This window comes from Haplochromis burtoni, unplaced genomic scaffold (genome assembly GCF_018398535.1).
Source record: "Haplochromis burtoni strain Fernald_Lab_line unplaced genomic scaffold, NCSU_Asbu1 Contig_9, whole genome shotgun sequence".
Taxonomy (NCBI): Eukaryota; Metazoa; Chordata; class Actinopteri; order Cichliformes; family Cichlidae; genus Haplochromis; species Haplochromis burtoni.
In genome coordinates this window covers 3,786,288-3,804,277 of record NW_024582370.1, presented here as the reverse complement: position 1 = coordinate 3,804,277, position 17,990 = coordinate 3,786,288, and the positions used below count along the sequence as shown (strand labels likewise).

The window sequence follows — 17,990 nt, the reverse complement described above, 5'->3', positions numbered from 1 at the left end:
GTGATGTGTAGAGTGGAATGGGGGAAATAACTAGGTTTAAGGTGACAGAAAGACAAACTGGGCCAAATGGAGAGAGCAAACGAGTTTAACGTTTTTTTTCCAACAGGTTTAGTTCACACTAAGCTGCTGCTACCTACAAATCCTGGAGTCCACACCTGCTCTGTCTTAGTGATTTGCCCTTCTTTTCCCCAATTGAACTCCATGGATCAGATTCCTCCATATTTGATTAACACCCTCTGCTTGACTGTGACATCTGGCCAGGTAAGGAGACAGCTGGAGAAACTGCAACAGGGCAAGGCATCAGAGCTAGCCATCTGTCTGTGATCCTGCGTAACATTTATAATACGAAACAGGAGATGGTAAAGAAAACATCCTGTCTGGTTGGCTGCCCTCATTTCACATTAATATGATGAATGTGCTGGGGAGACTAGACTCATCCCACCTGAGAAGGCTGGTGAAAATAACTCTTGACCCATATAAAGAATTTCAGAAATATAGGATATATAAGGCCTTTATTATCTTATTACCTTTGAAATTGCAAATACAGAATTCTGGTCCTGCTGCAGTCTTAAAGAATTTTAAATTCAGTTAATTATCTTATTCAGTAAGGCAGCTGAAACAACAAAGTAGTCATGGGTAGTCGTGTACATTTAGCCGGAGGTTGACTTGAGTTCCCCTTTTCCCTGAACAGGACCTCCCAGGTAAAGCATCGCGATTAGCAAACTCTGCCAATCAGGGGCTGTAGCTTGCGGACGCTGGTCCCCGATCAGCCAATCATTAAAAAGTGGGCGGGACTTGTGTTAAGAGCGCTACGCTGATTAACAGAGGGCTGTATAAGAGTCAAGTGTAGCACTAAGCATAAAAAACAGAGCAGAAGAAAAAACTGCAGTGCTGAACATCTGACATTTTAGTCTCACAAATGACGAATAAATTATGTAATTTATTTCCTTATGGGTAGCGATGCCTCAGCCGTTACACATTCAGCAGTCACTTTCCTGTCCACTGGAGCTAACTGGCTTATCACCGCCTACACACTGCCCACTGGTTTGTCTGACAGCCTCAACAAAACGCCCCCTCCCTCCCTCACCTTGGGAGATGTTGCCGTCTGTGGATGACAGCAGACCTGCAGGACCGAAGCAAGTGGCCGTGCGAGTCTTTTAGAAAGTAGATAAGGGAGAAAAAAAGCGTCATATCTAGTGAAGTGGGCTACTTTGTTAGCTTTGCTCCGTGGTGTAGTGCTTCAGCGTCGGTTCGGTCATTTTTAAGCCACGAAGCTTTAGCCAAGAGAGCAAGAAGGCGAAGCTAAGGGTATTAGTTTCAACTCAATCCAGAACCGGCTTTTGTTCCCCCCTCTCCTCTCCAGTAACAGTATCGATATCACTCGGATGCAATGACAGACACAGTTGTGGACAGCAAGACGGAGGTTAAACAGGGCACGAAATATGTCAAGGAGACCGAAAACGTTGCGGAAAAATATTCCGTGTTGACTGTCAGCAAAAACAGCAGTGATGTGAATATGAACGTTGGAGAAATGACTTCCGCAGCGTTCACCGCAGTCCCCACACTGAAATCCGTCAAGAAGGTAAGAAACGTGATGCTCCCAGCAGTCACTGCCATTGGGCACAGACACAGTAAGGAGGGGATTTCACGTTGGTACGCATCGTGCTGCAGTGAAGTCCAAGTGTAGGCAATGTAATGTACTGTGTTGATGTATTGTTAATAAGGCGCAGTGTGAATATCTGCTCCAAAGTTGTCATTGGGAATTTTGTTGGAGCTTTAATGCATTCTTGAATGATGGACACTCCATCCCAATGTGAGGTGGGAAGTGCAAAAATAATCTTAAACATTTAAAGTACCCATATTCATGTATCTTAGAAGCCAGCTATTAAGGAAAGCTTTGCTAACTGTCTCATATGTAGTGTTACTCTAATAATACCTTCTACTGTGTTATTACTGGGGTAAGAACATATAATTTTAAAGACAAGATGATTGTTAAAATCTGTCTTCAAGTTGCCTTCCCGTCTGTTTAAAGCACAATGTCAACATTATGCCAGCAGGCAGGAAACAACTAAAAGCCAAGCTGAGCTCTTAAACCTCTGATTTAAGACCTCAGCAAAGTGCAGAACTACTGTGTGAGGGCTAACGCAACTGAGTCTGTGGGGTCCCCCAGTTGAGTAGGGGGTATTTAATCAGGTGTACCCTTGTGTTGTGGGGAAAAAAAATAAATCCACCATAAACTGTGGTTTACAGTTACAGAACCTTGAGATTTGCAAATGTGTAATAACATGGGAACTGAACCTAAACTTTTATCACATTAATGTGTAGTGAGCTCTATATCTGTCTTTAATTAGTTCTTATGTGCAGGTAATGAGGACATCATCAGTGTTAGTTGGAGGAAAGGCATCGTGAACATGCAAAAGCAGCACAGGGTGCACCTGTGAGAAGAACCTGTGAATGTTAAGTTTCTTGCGTGTTATATAATCTGAGAAAACAGCAAAAATCCACATGAGGTGGCTCTTCACAGCATCTGGTACCGGCTAGTGGATAATCATGGAACTTCTGATTAGAGGCTTCTTTGTCTGTTTCTCAGAACAAACCTGCTCAAATCTCTGCAGACTTTTCTGCCAGGGAAGTTTTTCCTGATCATATGAGACTGTGTCACAGAGTGGTGATTAAGCCCTCTGGAACTTTTTAGTTATAATGTCTGGCAGCTGTGTTAGTAATATCAGATATATTTCAGTTCCTCAAGGTGACCTCTGACTTCTGATACCCGTGGTTCTTTGGGGGTGACTTTGCCTGTGTTTGACACCTATTTTTATGATTCACACATCTGTGTTATGACCTAATGTTAGCTGCTTTGCACTTTTAAATACTCGCATATACACTTATCAGTCATAACATTATGACCACTTGCCGAATATTGTATTGGTCCCCCTTTTGCTGCTCACTCACTGAGACATGGACTCCACTAGACCCCTGGAAGGTGTGCTGTGATCTCTAGCACTAAGATATTAGCAGCAGATCCTTTAAGTCCTGTAAGATGTGAGTTGGGGCCTCCATGGATCAGCCTTTTTTGTCCAGCACATTCCACAGATGCTCAATTGGATTGAGATCTGAGGAATTTGGAGGCCAAGTCAAGATGTCAAAATTGTTGTGGTCCTCAAACTATTTGTGGCAGGGTGCATTATCCTGCTGAAAGAGGCCATCAGGGAATACTGTTTCCATGAAAGGGTGTACATTATCTGCAACAATGCTTCGGTGGTATATCTCAAGGTAACATCCATGTGGATGGCAGGACCCAAGGTTTCCCAGCAGAACATTGCCAGCGTAGGGCTGGTTTGCTCTCCTCCCCTAGTGCATCCTGGTGCCAGGTGTTCCCCAGATAAGTGCACACTGCCATCCATGTGGTATGAAAGAAAATTATACCACATAGAAAATTATTCATCTGATGCTCATGTGCCCATTGTTGGTGCATTTGGAGGTACAGGGGCTCAGCATGGACACCCTGACTGGTCTGCAGCTATGCAGCCCTATAAACAACAACCTGCAATGCTCTGTGTACTCTGACACCTTTCTGTCAGAAAAATCTTCATCAGTTTGAGCTACAGTAGTTCATCTGTTGGATTGGACACACAGGCCAGCCTTCACCCCCCACATGCCTCATTGAGCCTTGCCCTCCAATGACCTTGTCGCTGCTTTGCCACTTTTCTTTCCTTGGACCAGTTTTGATAGATACTGAACACTGCAGACAGGGAACACCCCACAACAGCTGCAGTTTTGGAGATGCTCTGAAACGGTTGTTTACCCTTCATAATGTTCCTTGTCAAACTCGCTCAAATCCTTACACAAAATGTTCAATAGCTCTCTGATATATTCCACCCACTAACAGGTGCCATGATGAAGAGATAATCAGTGTTATTTACTTCACCTGTCAGTGGTCCTAATATTATGCCTGATTAGATTTAGATATACCTTGCTACTACCAGGTTGGATACCCCTTTGCCTTCAGACCTATCTTAAGTCTGGCATAGATTCAGCAAGGTGCTAGTTCATATTTATCATGTATAGCATCACACAGTTACTGCAGATTTGTTGAATGCACACCTATAATGTGAATCTCCCCCGTTCCACATTCCAAAGGAGCTCTATTGGATTGAGATTTGGTGACTGTGGAGCCCATTTGAGTGCACTGAACTCACTGTAATGCTCATGAAGCCAGTTTGAGACGATTTGAGCTTTGTGAAATGGTGTGTTGTACTGATGGATGAACCCATTAGAAGATGATTACACTGTATTATAAATGGGATGGACATCAGCAGCAGCAGCATTACTCAGGCAGTCTGTGACATTTAGACGATGTGTTCAAAGTGTGCTAAGAAATCTCCCCACATCACCGATGTGAATGGTTTTGAACTTTAGCATGTATTATATTATTAGCCACATGTATTTGCCTAAATTCACTAACTTGCTGGCATGTGATTGGCTGATTAGATATTTGTGCATAACAGGTGCATGAAATGAAAATATCGGCTCATATGTGTTTTAACAAAGAGTATTTCAGCACTCAGGAGTAAACTTACTTCATGCCACCTCAAAAACACAAATGCACAAGTGGTCTCGAGTTCGGTCTTATTACGTAATCAGGGTTGAGCTTACTTATTTTGTATGATTCCTTAAAGATCCACTTATTAGAATTCTGTAAGGCTCATCAAAAAACAGTGTTCAGACTGAAACATCTGACTTACCTTGTTAAAGGAACAGTAGGTTTTTATCGCCCTTAAACTCACTCATAAGTAAGCTACAAGCAATGTATCATTACGCAGTGTGGAAAAATTGCACTAGGTATGTTTGTTATTCCTGTCATCTTGTCTTTGTGGCTGGATTTGTGAATTGAGTAAGTTTAACCAAAGTGTGTTTATAATAATTGATAAATAACTGAATAATAAAAACTCCTGTTTTCTCAACATCGTAGATTTCAAGCTGCTAGCACACAGAATGCAATAATGTGTGGACTGTGAGCCGCCTCAGGGTGCCTGATGAGAACATATTGGATTGTAGGAATGTGAACTGTGCTTATGAAAACAAAGCACTGTGTTATGAATAAATGTGAGAGCCCGGTGTCAAACTGAGCAGTCTGTTTGCTTAAAAAAAAGAAGAATGATTAAAGAAACTACTGTAAATGACTGGAAAGAGTGTCAAACTGATTGAAATCACAATAAATGACATATTGAAAAGAAGACTTAGAACTCAGCAGAACTACTACATTGAAAGGTGACGTGAGTAAACAAAGTCAATGCTACAAATTAAAAACGAGTGAGTTAGCGTGAGGGCAGATGAGTCAGAGAACACCAATCCTCTGCCTCCTCTCTCTCTGAATCCATCTAATGGTTATGTAATACGCCCCCTGGGAATGGGACTTGCTCACCGTGAATCTGTTCATGCATCATCATATTTATCTGATTCCTGTGGGCTGCTTTGTAGGATCTGAAATGTGATGATACCTTAGCTTCACTATCTCATCCTGCGTGTCTGCCAACATTATGGAAGAGATTCATGAAGGTCAAACATAACTTTTCCGCTCCTGGTAAGTGGTAACGAAGACTGGAAAATGTAGTGTGGTAAAACAGCACAGCAAAGAAAATGGGTAAAGTTAAAGGTGAAGCTGGGGCTCAAGCAGGGATGATTTGGGTTGCCCTGCTGCCAGAATCGGATACAGAGACATTCACATTCATCTCTAAAGACACAGACATGAGTGTGCTTTGAAAAAATGTAAAGAAAATGTACCAGGTACATTCTGTGTTACATGTGTAAACTTACAGTCATTTCCAGTGAAGGAAAAGTCATCATAAGGTTAAAAATAAAGCACATTCAGTAGTTTTACCATTTTCTATGTTCTAGGTTTTGCCCTTGGCATTCACTAAGTACAGTACAGGTACAGTTTAATTACAGTATTTGTTATCAGGAGTTTGGATTTCTTAATAAACAGTGCAGTAAGATAATCCAGGGGAAAAACAACTTGACAGTAAGATTAGGATTCTGAACTGCTTTAGGACTTATGCTCTTTACTTATGTAAAGGTCGGATAGTCTTGGAGAAAGGATTAGTAGAGTTGTATTTTTTTCACAACACTGTAATCGGTCATGCATGTGTTGATCTAAACAGGTGCCTTTGCGCACCAAACGAAGTACCCTGATTTGAAAACTGCAACTGGACTTCACTCCTTTGAGTGTGTCACTGCACCATTTTTACTTATATAAATATTGCAGGCCACATGTCTTTGAACCTGTTTTAATGTGAGTAGTCTGTATACAAAGATCAGTGTGATGTGGATAAGACTGTATGCCTTTTCCGCAGGGCAGTGATTTAGAGCACTAGCTGTGTCTGACTAAGTAGCTAGCGTCGCCTTATGTCAGGCCTACATTGAGCCCTTACAACACTGACTGAAAGTCACACTCCACAGCTTAAGTCTTTGACCTGGCCTGCTATCTAGGAGAGAAAGGGTATTTTTAGCTTTAGGGACTCCATGGGACACGTATTGATGCAGCAGAAGGCTAATGGAAACAGAGTTTAATTCCTTCTGTCAATCTCTGTTTACCTTAGTTGTGCAAATCAGGCGCATAGGTGTAAAATAAGAGCTGAGGCAAATTTGTTTATTACTTTGTGTGCACGTGATTTTGAAACGGTTCTCGTTCGTGCGCAACCTACGTATATACCTGAATCTTTTTGCATGTGCCGCCTCAGCAATTAAAAACTCACCATAACATACAACCTGCAGATTTTAGCGTCAAGTTGTCAAGGGCATAACTGGAGAGACTAAAGAGAAAGAGAAGCTTGGTTGGAATAAACCCTCCCTTTCTCTTTAGGTCTTTCTCTCTCTCTCATTCTCTCTCCAGGTTGGCCATTAGAAATCATGATAATAGGTGGGAACCTCCCCCTGGCTCTGCCTGGGAGTGTTCTGGGATAATAGCATCAGGGACACCTAGTACTACTGCACAGAGGACACACAGCAACAGGCAGATAGGCTGGAAAACGGAAGAAACAATGGCACACAAGCATGGGCATGGGCATGGGAGAGAAAGGGTGAGTTGCTGCTAATGTATCACTGAGAACTTCTTCTAGATACTAGATAGCTCAAACACACAGGAGCCTTAGTATTTTTTGGCAGTCGCAGGTTTTTGTCTTCTTCCTGCAGTTAACAGAAACTTTTTTTTCCCTTGAAACATAAATTTCAGTTTACCTGCAGGGAGTAGCACAATTTTTCCTAGTAAACACCAAGGTTATTCACACAGGTTCCCCGTGTAGGCGTAGTGGAAACATAATGCTGTCTTCACCAATGCTGAGTAATTCATCATTAATTCGATTAGCCTCTTGATTTTGGTCTGAATATTGAGAAAGAACAATTCAGTAAAGCTCAAGAGACTGTGTGAAATGTCTGTTGAATCCTCAAGGCTGCAAAGTGATGCAAAGTAAACATAAAAGTACTCATGTTGACATATTTTGCGAACATATGAGATGGAGCACACTCACAGTTGTGAAAACAGAGACATGCAGAGCTCTCCTGAGCTTAGCCTGTCTCACAGGCTTCTTGAGTTTCTTTATACCGACACGGTAGGTTTCTGAAGCCCAGGTGTCACTGCTCATGGAAAGAGGCGTTGTGGGTTAAAATGCTGAGTAAATAAGGTTAGTTTTGACCACACATTTTAAGTTAATGAAGATCATTGTAATTAGGATAAAAGCAGAGAATTAAAGTTATGGTTATGTTGGGGTGTTTTCCCTAGTGATTGTGCATTATGCTGATGCTAGCCCATTCAATCAGCCTCAGCTTTTTGGGGGATTTTGTTGATGTGAAGTCATGTGTAGCTGTTGCATCCACCCGTAAAACGTTCTATCAGAACTAAATTTGTATGTATAAAGAAAATCTGTTAATTTGATTTTGTTCCAGTAATGCGTTATTACTCTTCATAATTGTTAACAGTACGCTCTACCTGAAGGACATAGCTACAGGTTGATGTATGTGCAGTGTACACACACATACTCGAGTGTGATCCGACTCACTCTTGTTAATCTGGGATACATGTGTTCCCGGATTCTTCATCTGTGTGTTGTGTCAACTCTGTCAGTCTGCACTTGAGTTTGCAGTCCAAACACATGATATGAAGATTTAAATAGGAGACAGAGGGAATTCTGTGCATTGCCACAATTTATCACTGACTCATAGTAAATGTTTATGGTAGAGTTGTGTAAAGATCTATCCTTCTGAAATCCTCACTCCTCGACTGCATGACCATGAAGACCATGAAGAATTAAAAAGCTCAAGAAATAAGAATACCTTTGAATAGGTGTCATGAACTTTGGACATGGTCAAGTGAACAATTTTCTTGCAACATTTTTCATGGAAAAAAGTATTTTGTGCGTGGACACTAGGCATGCTTTTATGACATTATACAATGTTGTGATATTAAACAGTGTTGTGAGGAAGACACGTGGCACAATATCATGGATGAGGTCACAGACTTTACACAAAGACATGGGTAGAAATTATTGGAAAGGCAGACAGTGATAGTACATAGTAATGTTTAGGTAACATTGCTTTAGTTGGTCCTTCCATGGAAGATAATGGTCATACTTACCGAGCTTGCTAAACTTGCAGTAGTTGTTTTTCTGTCATCATTAGGTTACAAAATTAAACAAAACAAAAAGGTACCAGAAATATTACCTATAATATAAGCACTGAGTAACTGAGCTGCCTGTGATGTTGGCCTAAACTGTGTCTTTCATACAGTCCTCTATTTACCGTTCTGTGACCAGTTAAATCAGTTCTCCAGTGCTTTGGTTTAGAGATTCAACAGTTTAGACTTTAATCAAATGCCTGGCTAGAAAATAGCCACACTAGCTGTTTGGTGATCCAATTTATCTTTTTCCAGATCTTTCATCTTGGGCCCTTTGAAGGCTTGGATTGACACGATGAATCACAACCAACAATCACTGAAGTGCATGCATTTGAACAAAACATAAATCACAAGGGACCATCTAAAAATAAGCATCAGCACCCTTGTTCTTGATCCACCTGTGATTTCCTGTAACAAGCTGATTTATCTTTAGAAGGGATGATAACAGAAACAGGACAATGAATGCAAACATAAACTAATGATGTGTGAAGGTACGGTGTAAGGTATAGTGTCATCACTTTTAAGATGTGAAATATGATGATACCTTGTCCTATTGACCTCCACTTGTCCCATTGACGTCCGATAAATCCATAGAGATAGAAGATTTCAAATATCAAATCGCTAAATATCTGGATTGTTTTGTTTTTTGATGTTTACACTGTGTGGCATTTTCCTTGGCTCTCTGCAGATCCAGTTTGCGAATGCAGAGGACAAACAGGAATTCAGCAAGTATCCGACCAAGGCAGGGCGCCGCTCGCTGTCACGGTCCATCTCGCAGTCCTCCACAGACAGCTACAGCTCAGGTACTTTCACTTTCATTGCTGAAAACTGAGCAACTACTTCAGTCATACATAAAACAAAACAAAACATTTTTTGTATGTTTTTGAAGTTCACTTAACAGTTCTTTGATTGAGTTATGTTTGCATGTCCACCTGGAAAAGCTGTTCATATACATCACAAAAATACACACTGTAGCTCCAGCTTTTACACAATGCATTGAAAGCATAAATTTCACAACTGGCTCTTTTGTGTGCTTTACCACAAAAGTGACCTATTGTGCTCTCTATTTGTAAGCTGCATCCTACACTGACAGCTCCGATGATGAAACTTCTCCCCGGGACAAAGCCCAGGTCAACACCCACGGCAGCAGCGACTTCTGTGTGAAGAACATCAAACAAGCTGAATTTGGGCGCCGAGAAATTGAAATTGCAGAACAAGGTATGTATGCATCAGACCTCACTGGCGCATTGTGGACATTTCAAAGATGAAAGAATTTTTACCTATGATTGTCTGTACTTTGATCAAAACAGGTTAAAGTTTTCTTATGAAATCCTTTTTTCAAACAGGATGATGTAGTTTAAATTTAAAAGATGGCCACATATTGATTTTATCGTGATGCAGGTGTGTAATAGGGTAGTTATGTAACTACACTGTTACACACTATATGTATTCCTTCATTGTTCGTCATCTTTTATTAATTTAAAATATAGATTACCTGGTGTCTGTGGTTTATGACCCAAAGCTGGTGTTATTTGGAACATGATGATATTTCATTTGATCTTTTCTTCACAATTCAAAACACAATGGTGTGGTTTCTTTTGCTGTTTCTCTGTTCTTGTCTGCCTTTCTGCCTGTTTACATTATCCATGTGAGAGATAAGTAGGCGTAAGCGCCTGGCAAGTGTTGTTCAGCCTTAAAACCTGGGTTGCAACAGCTGTTGCTAACGTTGTTGTTCAGTTAGTACCCATTTTACAGCCATGTACTGCACATCCGCCTTCTAGGTATCGTTTGTTTTTGAATTCGAAAAGGTCTTTCCTTCTTATCTCGCCCAAAACAAAACCTGGCCTTTGTGTCCTCTCAGGTACCATTAACTGCTGCTTGATCTGTTCGTCCACAGACATGTCTGCCCTGATCTCCTTGAGGAAGAGAGCCCAGGGGGAGAAGCCACTGGCTGGGGCGAAGATAGTAGGCTGTACCCATATCACTGCTCAGACAGCAGTACGTCCGCTCATCCTACTCATCAGCGGTCCCTTTAATGTGACATCTTTTTCTCTTCTTATGTCTGTTACTTTTTTCTTTATCTTCATATTTCATTGGTCCTTCTCAGGTCCTGATTGAAACTCTGGTAGCACTTGGGGCCCAGTGTCGCTGGACTGCTTGTAACATTTACTCCACTCAAAATGAGGTGGCTGCTGCTCTTGCAGAGACGGGTAAGTATAATAAAGAAGCAAGAAGAGGCCTATTAACAATAGGGTGGAACAAAAAATATGTAATTCCAAATAACTATGTACTATCTAACATAAAATAAAGTATTTTTCTTTGCTTTATTGCTCATAAGGTTAGATGAACCCAAAGAAAGCTTAAAACTTAAGAGCACTTTGCACCTCTCCTTTCACTGTGTAATGTGCACTAATGGAGCTGTGGCTCATGCTGTCTTTGCCTGTAATTATGTGTGCTTTGTTTCCTGCAGGGGTACCTGTGTTTGCATGGAAGGGTGAATCAGAGGACGACTTCTGGTGGTGTATTGATCGCTGTGTCAACACTGAAGGCTGGCAGGCCAATATGGTATTACCTGGATAGTCATGTGATGAATGTAATGCCTGTCTTAATCTCTCGCTCTTTTCTGTGTGCACATCTTCCATGTTGACTTTTTCCCCCCCCATAGATCCTGGATGATGGTGGAGACTTAACCCACTGGGTTTACAAGAAGTATCCCAGCGTCTTTAAAAAAGCCAGGGGCATTGTGGAGGAGAGTGTCACTGGTGTTCACAGGTCAGATGAGGTCGCAGATCTAGAGCTTTAGTGGAGTTTAAATTTTATCTGCAGCACGTGCCTTTTTGTATTTTCAACTGCAATTTCTGTCTGGTAATTCTTTTTGGTTCACATTGGTTTCATTATAAAATATGTCAGTAAGACCCAGGCTGTATATTCTTTACAGCATAGACATGTGCTTATGGCAGCTTATTATGAATTATAAATAATTAAGCTTGTCGCAGTGTTTTTGAGCCATTTAATACTCATCAGCTCTTTGTAGATTCAGTACTGTATATACTGACAACAAAATATAAAAGTCAAACTAATGTAAATACTTAATAAATTAAAAGACAAAGGACAAATCATTGTGCTGTGACAAGTGCACTGGTTAGACCTTAAATTATCATTAATGGATATTTTTTTAAAATTCTAATTAGAATTTTATATCAGTTGTGTAAAACATTTTTAAAATGATCAAAATATATGCTAAACAAACTAACTATACTGCTATTAGCACTACAGTGGCAGTTACAGGATCTAATTACCCGAACATAACTGGGATGTACTGTTCAGCACGTAGCAGCCAACAAATACAAATAATTTGCAGCAGTGCTTTTCACACATGGATTTGACTTTTAGTGGAGTGTTTTGGGTATCTATGTCTTGAACACGACTCTACTTTAGAGTTTAAAATAAATCTAGAAACTATCCAACATAGTCATGCCCTCTGACGTTTTACTTTTTTTTAACTAAGCTGCTTTTAATCCTTTTTTTTTTTATTGGTATTTCCTTATTTTATTTCTTTTGGAGATAGAGATGCACTAGAAGCAATTTAAGCTCTCAGTGAATACATTTCATGATGAATGACTTTGTATGAATGGCTTTGTCAACAGAAATTGGACCTGTATCAAAGGCCATTATATAAGTCATATTCAGGTTTTTTATGCACAGACTAATTTTTTGGTCATAGGTAAGGACAAATAAAAATCACCAGCACTGCTTTAAAATTATTTTCTGTTTAGTTTTGCTTATTGGAGTTTTATGTGCTCAAGCATAATGTTAGTTTTTGTGTAGCAAATGGTTTAAAATGACAGGAGAATGCACACATTTCTGTTAGTTTTACTGATCAGCTGTGCTTAGATGATGGAAGAATATTTGAAAAGCATGGCAAAGCTCAAATGCTGGGCACAGCAACTCTACGGTATATGCAAAGCTCTCAGTGGACTTCATTAGCCAGATATTCTGCCAAGTGTAAGGTCACACAGAATTGCATCCACGTTTGTGCGGAAAGATTCACGTGTGTTTGGTCAGCATATATGCCTGAACATGTTTTCCCCATGTGTCCTTTCAGACTGTACCAGCTGTCTAAGGCTGGCAAGCTGTGTGTGCCCGCCATGAACGTGAACGACTCGGTTACCAAGCAGAAATTCGACAACCTTTACTGCTGCCGTGAATCTATCCTCGATGGGTGAGGAAAATTAATCACCAAGAAAGTTGCTGTTATGAGGTTTTGTTGTATTTGGAGCAATATGGTCTCAATGATGTGTCGCTTTGGTTGTCTTTGCCAGCTTGAAGAGAACTACGGATATTATGTTTGGAGGCAAACAAGTGGTTGTGTGTGGGTATGGAGAGGTGAATCATTCTTTTATTAAATTTTTTTTTACCTTTAGATGGAATGACTTTAACAAGTCCAGCAGATCTTTTTAGTGCACTGTCTTGTGCTCTTTAGGTGGGGAAAGGCTGCTGCACTGCTCTCAAAGCTCTCGGAGCCATTGTGTGCATCACAGAGATTGACCCCATCTGTGCCCTGCAAGCATGGTGACTCACTGACTCTCACTATTTAGCATTGCTCACCTGTGCATTGCAAGCTACAAACAAGTGAATATTATGAGTGGGTTTTTCCTTTCTTTCTTTCTTTTTTTTTCTAATCTGGTCTTCTATAATATGCGTGTTCACACAGCATGGACGGTTTCCGAGTGGTCAAGCTGAGCGAGGTCATTCGGCAGATGGACGTGGTGATAACTTGCACTGGTACTGTACCCCATGCTGTGACATCCATTACTTCTGCTTTGATAATCACAACATTTTCAGCATGTGTCTTTTTAAATATTACAGTTAAGGGCTTTGGGTGAAAACCAGATTTTTTTAAAATCAAAATGCTCAGATGCTCTTTGGTTTTGTGTGTTGACAGCAATATGAACACCAGTACAGATATAGCTGTAACTCCACCGCTATAGCAGCAGCACAAGTTTAAATTTGATCTTCGTTGGCTTATTCTCTCTTCGGTGACTCTGTTAACAACACCTTACGTGTGTTTTTCTTCAAATACAGGCAACAAGAATGTCGTCACCAGAGAACAGCTTGACCGAATGAAGAATGGCTGCATCGTCTGCAATATGGGACACTCCAATACTGAGATTGATGTGGTAAACTTCAAACAAATAACCCCACAAATACCCAATGGATTTAAAAAGCTTCTTAAGCACGGTTACTTAGAATAAACAGTAGGGGAGCCTAAATAAGTGAAAGTGAAAGGTTAACGTGTGAAAATTCAGGCACTAAATGACAAGTAAAACACAGAAAGGAGTCTGTAAACAAAAAAACATCCTGTTCTCTGTGTTGTTAAATTTTCAGTCAAAAATGAAATTTGAAAATGATCAAAAGTGACTTAATTTGTTTTTCCTCATTAAATTTCCTGTGGCTTGAATATCTCAATTTAAACATCCATAAGTAACGTCTCTGTGTGCCTCTTTGATCCAAAACATACAGTAAAGATTGCAAGTTTTTGGACTATGACACAGTTTTTGTAGTTTCGCCTCTGTTCACCATCACACGCAGGAAATGTATAAAAACTATTTTTTCAAATACGTCAACATTTTCAGAGGCTCAAAAATAATCTGACACACTGAAAAAATGTAAATATAATGATTTTTTAAATACTTGGATTAAAATCCTTTGGAGTCAATGACAGCCTGAAGTCTAGAACACATTAACATCACCAAATGTGTGTGTTTCTCATTTGACATGCTCTGCTAGGCCTTTACTGCAGCCACATTCAAGTTGCTGCTTGTTTGTGGGTCTCTCTTAGGTTTTGTATTCAGTAACTGAACACAAAACTGGCTCTGCTGGTGAGTGACTTGGCCATTGAAGAATTTCCCATTTCTTTAAATTGAGAAACTCTTTGGTAGTTTTTGCAGCATTCTTTGGGACATTATCCATTTGCTCGATCAGTTTTGCAACATTTGGCTGAATCTGAGCAGAAAGTATATCCCTGTATACAATTAATCCTGCTACTTCTATCAATCACAACAACAAACATTAGTGACCCAGTTCCACTGGCAGGCAGCCATGCATACCCATCCCATAACACTGTTGCCACCATGTTCGAAGGTTAGTATGGTATGTTTTGGAATTATGAACTTTTTCTCTCCTTCTTCAGACTTTTCTTTTCCCATCATTCTGGTACGAGTTCATCTAGGTTTCATACACCCAAAGATGTTTTTTCCAGAACTGTGCAGGCTCTTTTTAGATGTTTTCTGGCAAAGTCTAATCTGGACTTCCTCATTCTCGAGTGTCACCAGTAGTTTGCACCTGGTTGTGAACTCTGTATTTACATTCATAAAGGTGTTTCTTGATTGTAGATTTTGACAATAACACAGCTACCTCCTTGAGAGTGATGTTCACTTGGTTAGTTGTTTTCTGTAATCTCTCAGGCCTTTTGCTGTCACTGAGGTGGCCAGTGCATTCATTGAGACTGTTGATTTGGTGACTGCTGAAATATTTGCTCTTTCTCTGATACCTTTGTTTAATTTTTTCAGCTTTCACCTTCTGCAACGAGTTCGAGTCAAGAGCATGAAAAGTTAACCAATAGAAGTTCAACACTAATAAAAAGAGAACAGTCCTCACATGACCACGAAATTGCTTGTCAACCAGTACTCCAAGTCCTTTTGATCCTCTGAAAATGGGCGACTGTGTATAAAAATGGCTGCAATTTCCTAAACAGTTAGTGTAATACTTTTGTTAAATCTCTTAAATTAAAGCTTAAAGCCTCCACCTTGTTCACATCTTGATTCTCTCTTTTTAGTTTTAAGATCTGCTGTGATGCAGAGTGTAGAGGTGCACAGAGGTAAAACTAGAAAAATTGTGTGATTGTATGAATGCTTATGGACTTGGCTGTACTTCTCAATTTTTGTGAATTCATTGGAAGAAGTTTCTAATTCAAGGAGTTCCACTATTCTTTGTTTACATGGTAACATAGCCACATGGAAATGTTCGCACAATGGTGTTTACGTCTTTTGTCCTCAGGCAAGCCTGCGCAGCCCCGAGCTGACCTGGGAGAGGGTTCGCTCTCAGGTCGACCACATCATCTGGCCTGATGGAAAGAGGGTCGTCCTGCTGGCAGAGGTAGCTTTCCTTAATAGTCTTCACAAAACTGTCTTTTAAATTCTCAAAAATTTGTGTTTGTATCGCTCATAACTAGGTTGAAACAGGAGTTTGTTCAGCACTAAACAGTTTTGTCAGACATCTTGTATTTTTTTTTTCCAGGGTCGCCTCTTAAATCTGAGCTGCTCCACAGTGCCGACATTTGTGTTGTCTATCACTGCAACAACTCAGGTTAGTAATTTCTACTCTTCCTTTAGAGCCAGTGTCAGTAACTTCTTGGGCGAGTAAATAACAGTGTCCCTTCTTACTAAACTACCTGCAGTGTGCAGGCACATAGTTTCCCAGATTGTGAGTCATGTAAACACTGTGTGCTCTGTGTTTTGTAGGCCCTGGCACTGATTGAGTTGTTTAATGCTCCAGAAGGACGTTACAAACAGGATGTGTATCTCCTTCCAAAGAAAATGGGTAAGAATCAGCGTTGTTTAAACTGAAACTGTGCTACTTTGGTATAGAAATGATAAGCAGTATGCAAGTGTGGATCACAATAGTTGTGAAGTCTAATTAGTTTTCACTGCTTCTCTGAAAGGCTGCTCATTGTTGCCACCCTGTGGCTTCACTAAAAAGATCACATCACACACATTTTGTCTGTTTCCCCCAGACGAGTATGTGGCCAGTTTGCACCTACCCAACTTTGATGCCCACCTGACAGAGCTGACTGACGAGCAGGCCAAATACATGGGCCTCAACAAGAATGGCCCTTTCAAACCTAATTATTACCGGTAGGTGCTCCTGCCTTTTTCTGCTTCTATTATCACGCACCAGTCCATATTTTCACTTTTTAAACTGGTATTTAATTAAACTCTCTTTTTGTTTTGTTTTTTTCTCTACAGGTATTAATGAGAATGCCCGATCCTCAACGCACAGTTACCCTGCAACAAACAGAGATATCTATTTTATTTTCTAAATAGCTACAGAATGGAGGAATTATTTTACTTATGCTGAATGTAACTTATTAAAAGCACCTCAGAAGTAGAGTTAAATGATAAAAAAGGACGAGTTAAGGCATGTAGAAAACATATAACCAACTAACATTTTACACGTCTTGTCAGGTGTTTAAACAAAAGCCTACTTGCATGCTATGATGTATGTGCACGTATTTAGTTGCTTCAGATTATGTTACTAGATCACAGAGTTGCTGATTTGTTTACCCCATTTACGCACAGTGCCAAATGATGGCCATAAGAATGAAACAGAGGATACCTTTTCGATTTTGTCTACCGTGACATTAAGATTTGCCGGGTACATTCCATGAGCCAGAGTTTAGGCTGAGCCAAAACAAACTCTGTGTTACAACTTAGATTATTTTAGAAATGTTTGTTTTTATATATATGTCAAATAATCTGTTTCAATGGTATCTGCATACATGCCCTAAAAGGTAACATCCAGTCATCCTTTTTATTATAGCAGTGATGATGATGAACTGTTGCCTGTTACATAAACAAAATGATGAAGTCTTGTTTATTCACGTCTTGTGATCAAGTAATGTCGTTTTGCTAATGACAGATTAAGATGTTGTTTTATGTCTGGGTGTGGAGCAGCTGATGTCTTTCCTAAAAAGGCAGTTGGAGAAGACTTACAGAGAGCTGGTAAAACACTTTTTGACTGCTTTATCTTCCCTCATTTCATCCCAAGTTTCCATTTGCTCACTTTAATTCCAGACGCCTCACTGAAGAGTTTTTCTGACTGGATAGTACCTTTGAGGTCATGATATGAATGTGCCTTTTAAATGATTTATAACAACATAATACTAGCGCTGAGCTTAATTATATGAACCATTCCTTTTTGTAAAACTGCATTTATTAGAAGTACATTAACTGTCTTCCTTCCACTGCTTCTGGTTGTAAGTATAACTATAATGTATGAGCTGTGTGTTGGCAAAATATATATATATATATATTAGACTTTATGTCAGGCATATGATTGTAGTTGTCTTAATTTGATCCAACAAGATCACTTTAATATTTCATGTGATCAAAATGACATAAGTGTATACTATCTATGTAAACGATTGCATTAAATCAGCAATAAAGCGAGTCTTTTTACCATGACAAACTGAGAACGGAAAATGAAGGAGAGGCCTTTTGTGAGTCCCTGGCTCAGTAGGTAAATATTTTGGATTATTTTG

At 39.9% G+C, this 17,990-nt stretch overlaps 1 protein-coding gene across 3 annotated transcripts; it reads left to right on the top strand.

Moving 5' to 3' along the window:
- Positions 1-975: 975 nt before the first annotated feature.
- ahcyl1 (adenosylhomocysteinase-like 1) lies at positions 976-17,940 on the top strand. 3 transcript variants are annotated; one of them, XM_005914886.3, is made up of 17 exons: positions 977-1,582; positions 9,357-9,471; positions 9,743-9,886; positions 10,566-10,666; positions 10,776-10,878; positions 11,139-11,233; positions 11,334-11,440; positions 12,774-12,890; positions 12,991-13,054; positions 13,152-13,240; positions 13,383-13,453; positions 13,754-13,848; positions 15,728-15,826; positions 15,968-16,036; positions 16,192-16,270; positions 16,464-16,584; positions 16,696-17,940. In XM_005914886.3, exons 1-17 carry the CDS (start codon positions 1,391-1,393, stop codon positions 16,700-16,702), a joined length of 1,668 nt encoding a protein of 555 aa, XP_005914948.1. In that variant the 5' UTR covers positions 977-1,390; the 3' UTR covers positions 16,703-17,940. The 3 variants fall into 3 exon arrangements, with proteins under 3 accessions (XP_005914949.1, XP_005914948.1, XP_005914950.1); XM_005914888.3 differs by lacking the exon at positions 977-1,582 and adding an exon at positions 5,791-7,079; XM_005914887.3 differs by lacking the exon at positions 16,696-17,940 and having other exon boundaries at positions 976-1,582; positions 16,464-16,588.
- The last annotated feature ends 50 nt before the right edge of the window (positions 17,941-17,990 follow it).

Bases quoted from the DNA above. Each gene is read 5' to 3' on its own strand.
- ahcyl1 (XM_005914886.3), top strand. From the start codon at position 1,391: ATGACAGACACAGTTGTGGACAGCAAGACGGAGGTTAAACAGGGCACG. The intron at 1,583-9,356 runs GTAAGAAACGTG...GGCTCTCTGCAG, and splicing joins CACTGAAATCCGTCAAGAAG to ATCCAGTTTGCGAATGCAGA. The intron at 13,849-15,727 runs GTAAACTTCAAA...TTTTGTCCTCAG, and splicing joins CCAATACTGAGATTGATGTG to GCAAGCCTGCGCAGCCCCGA.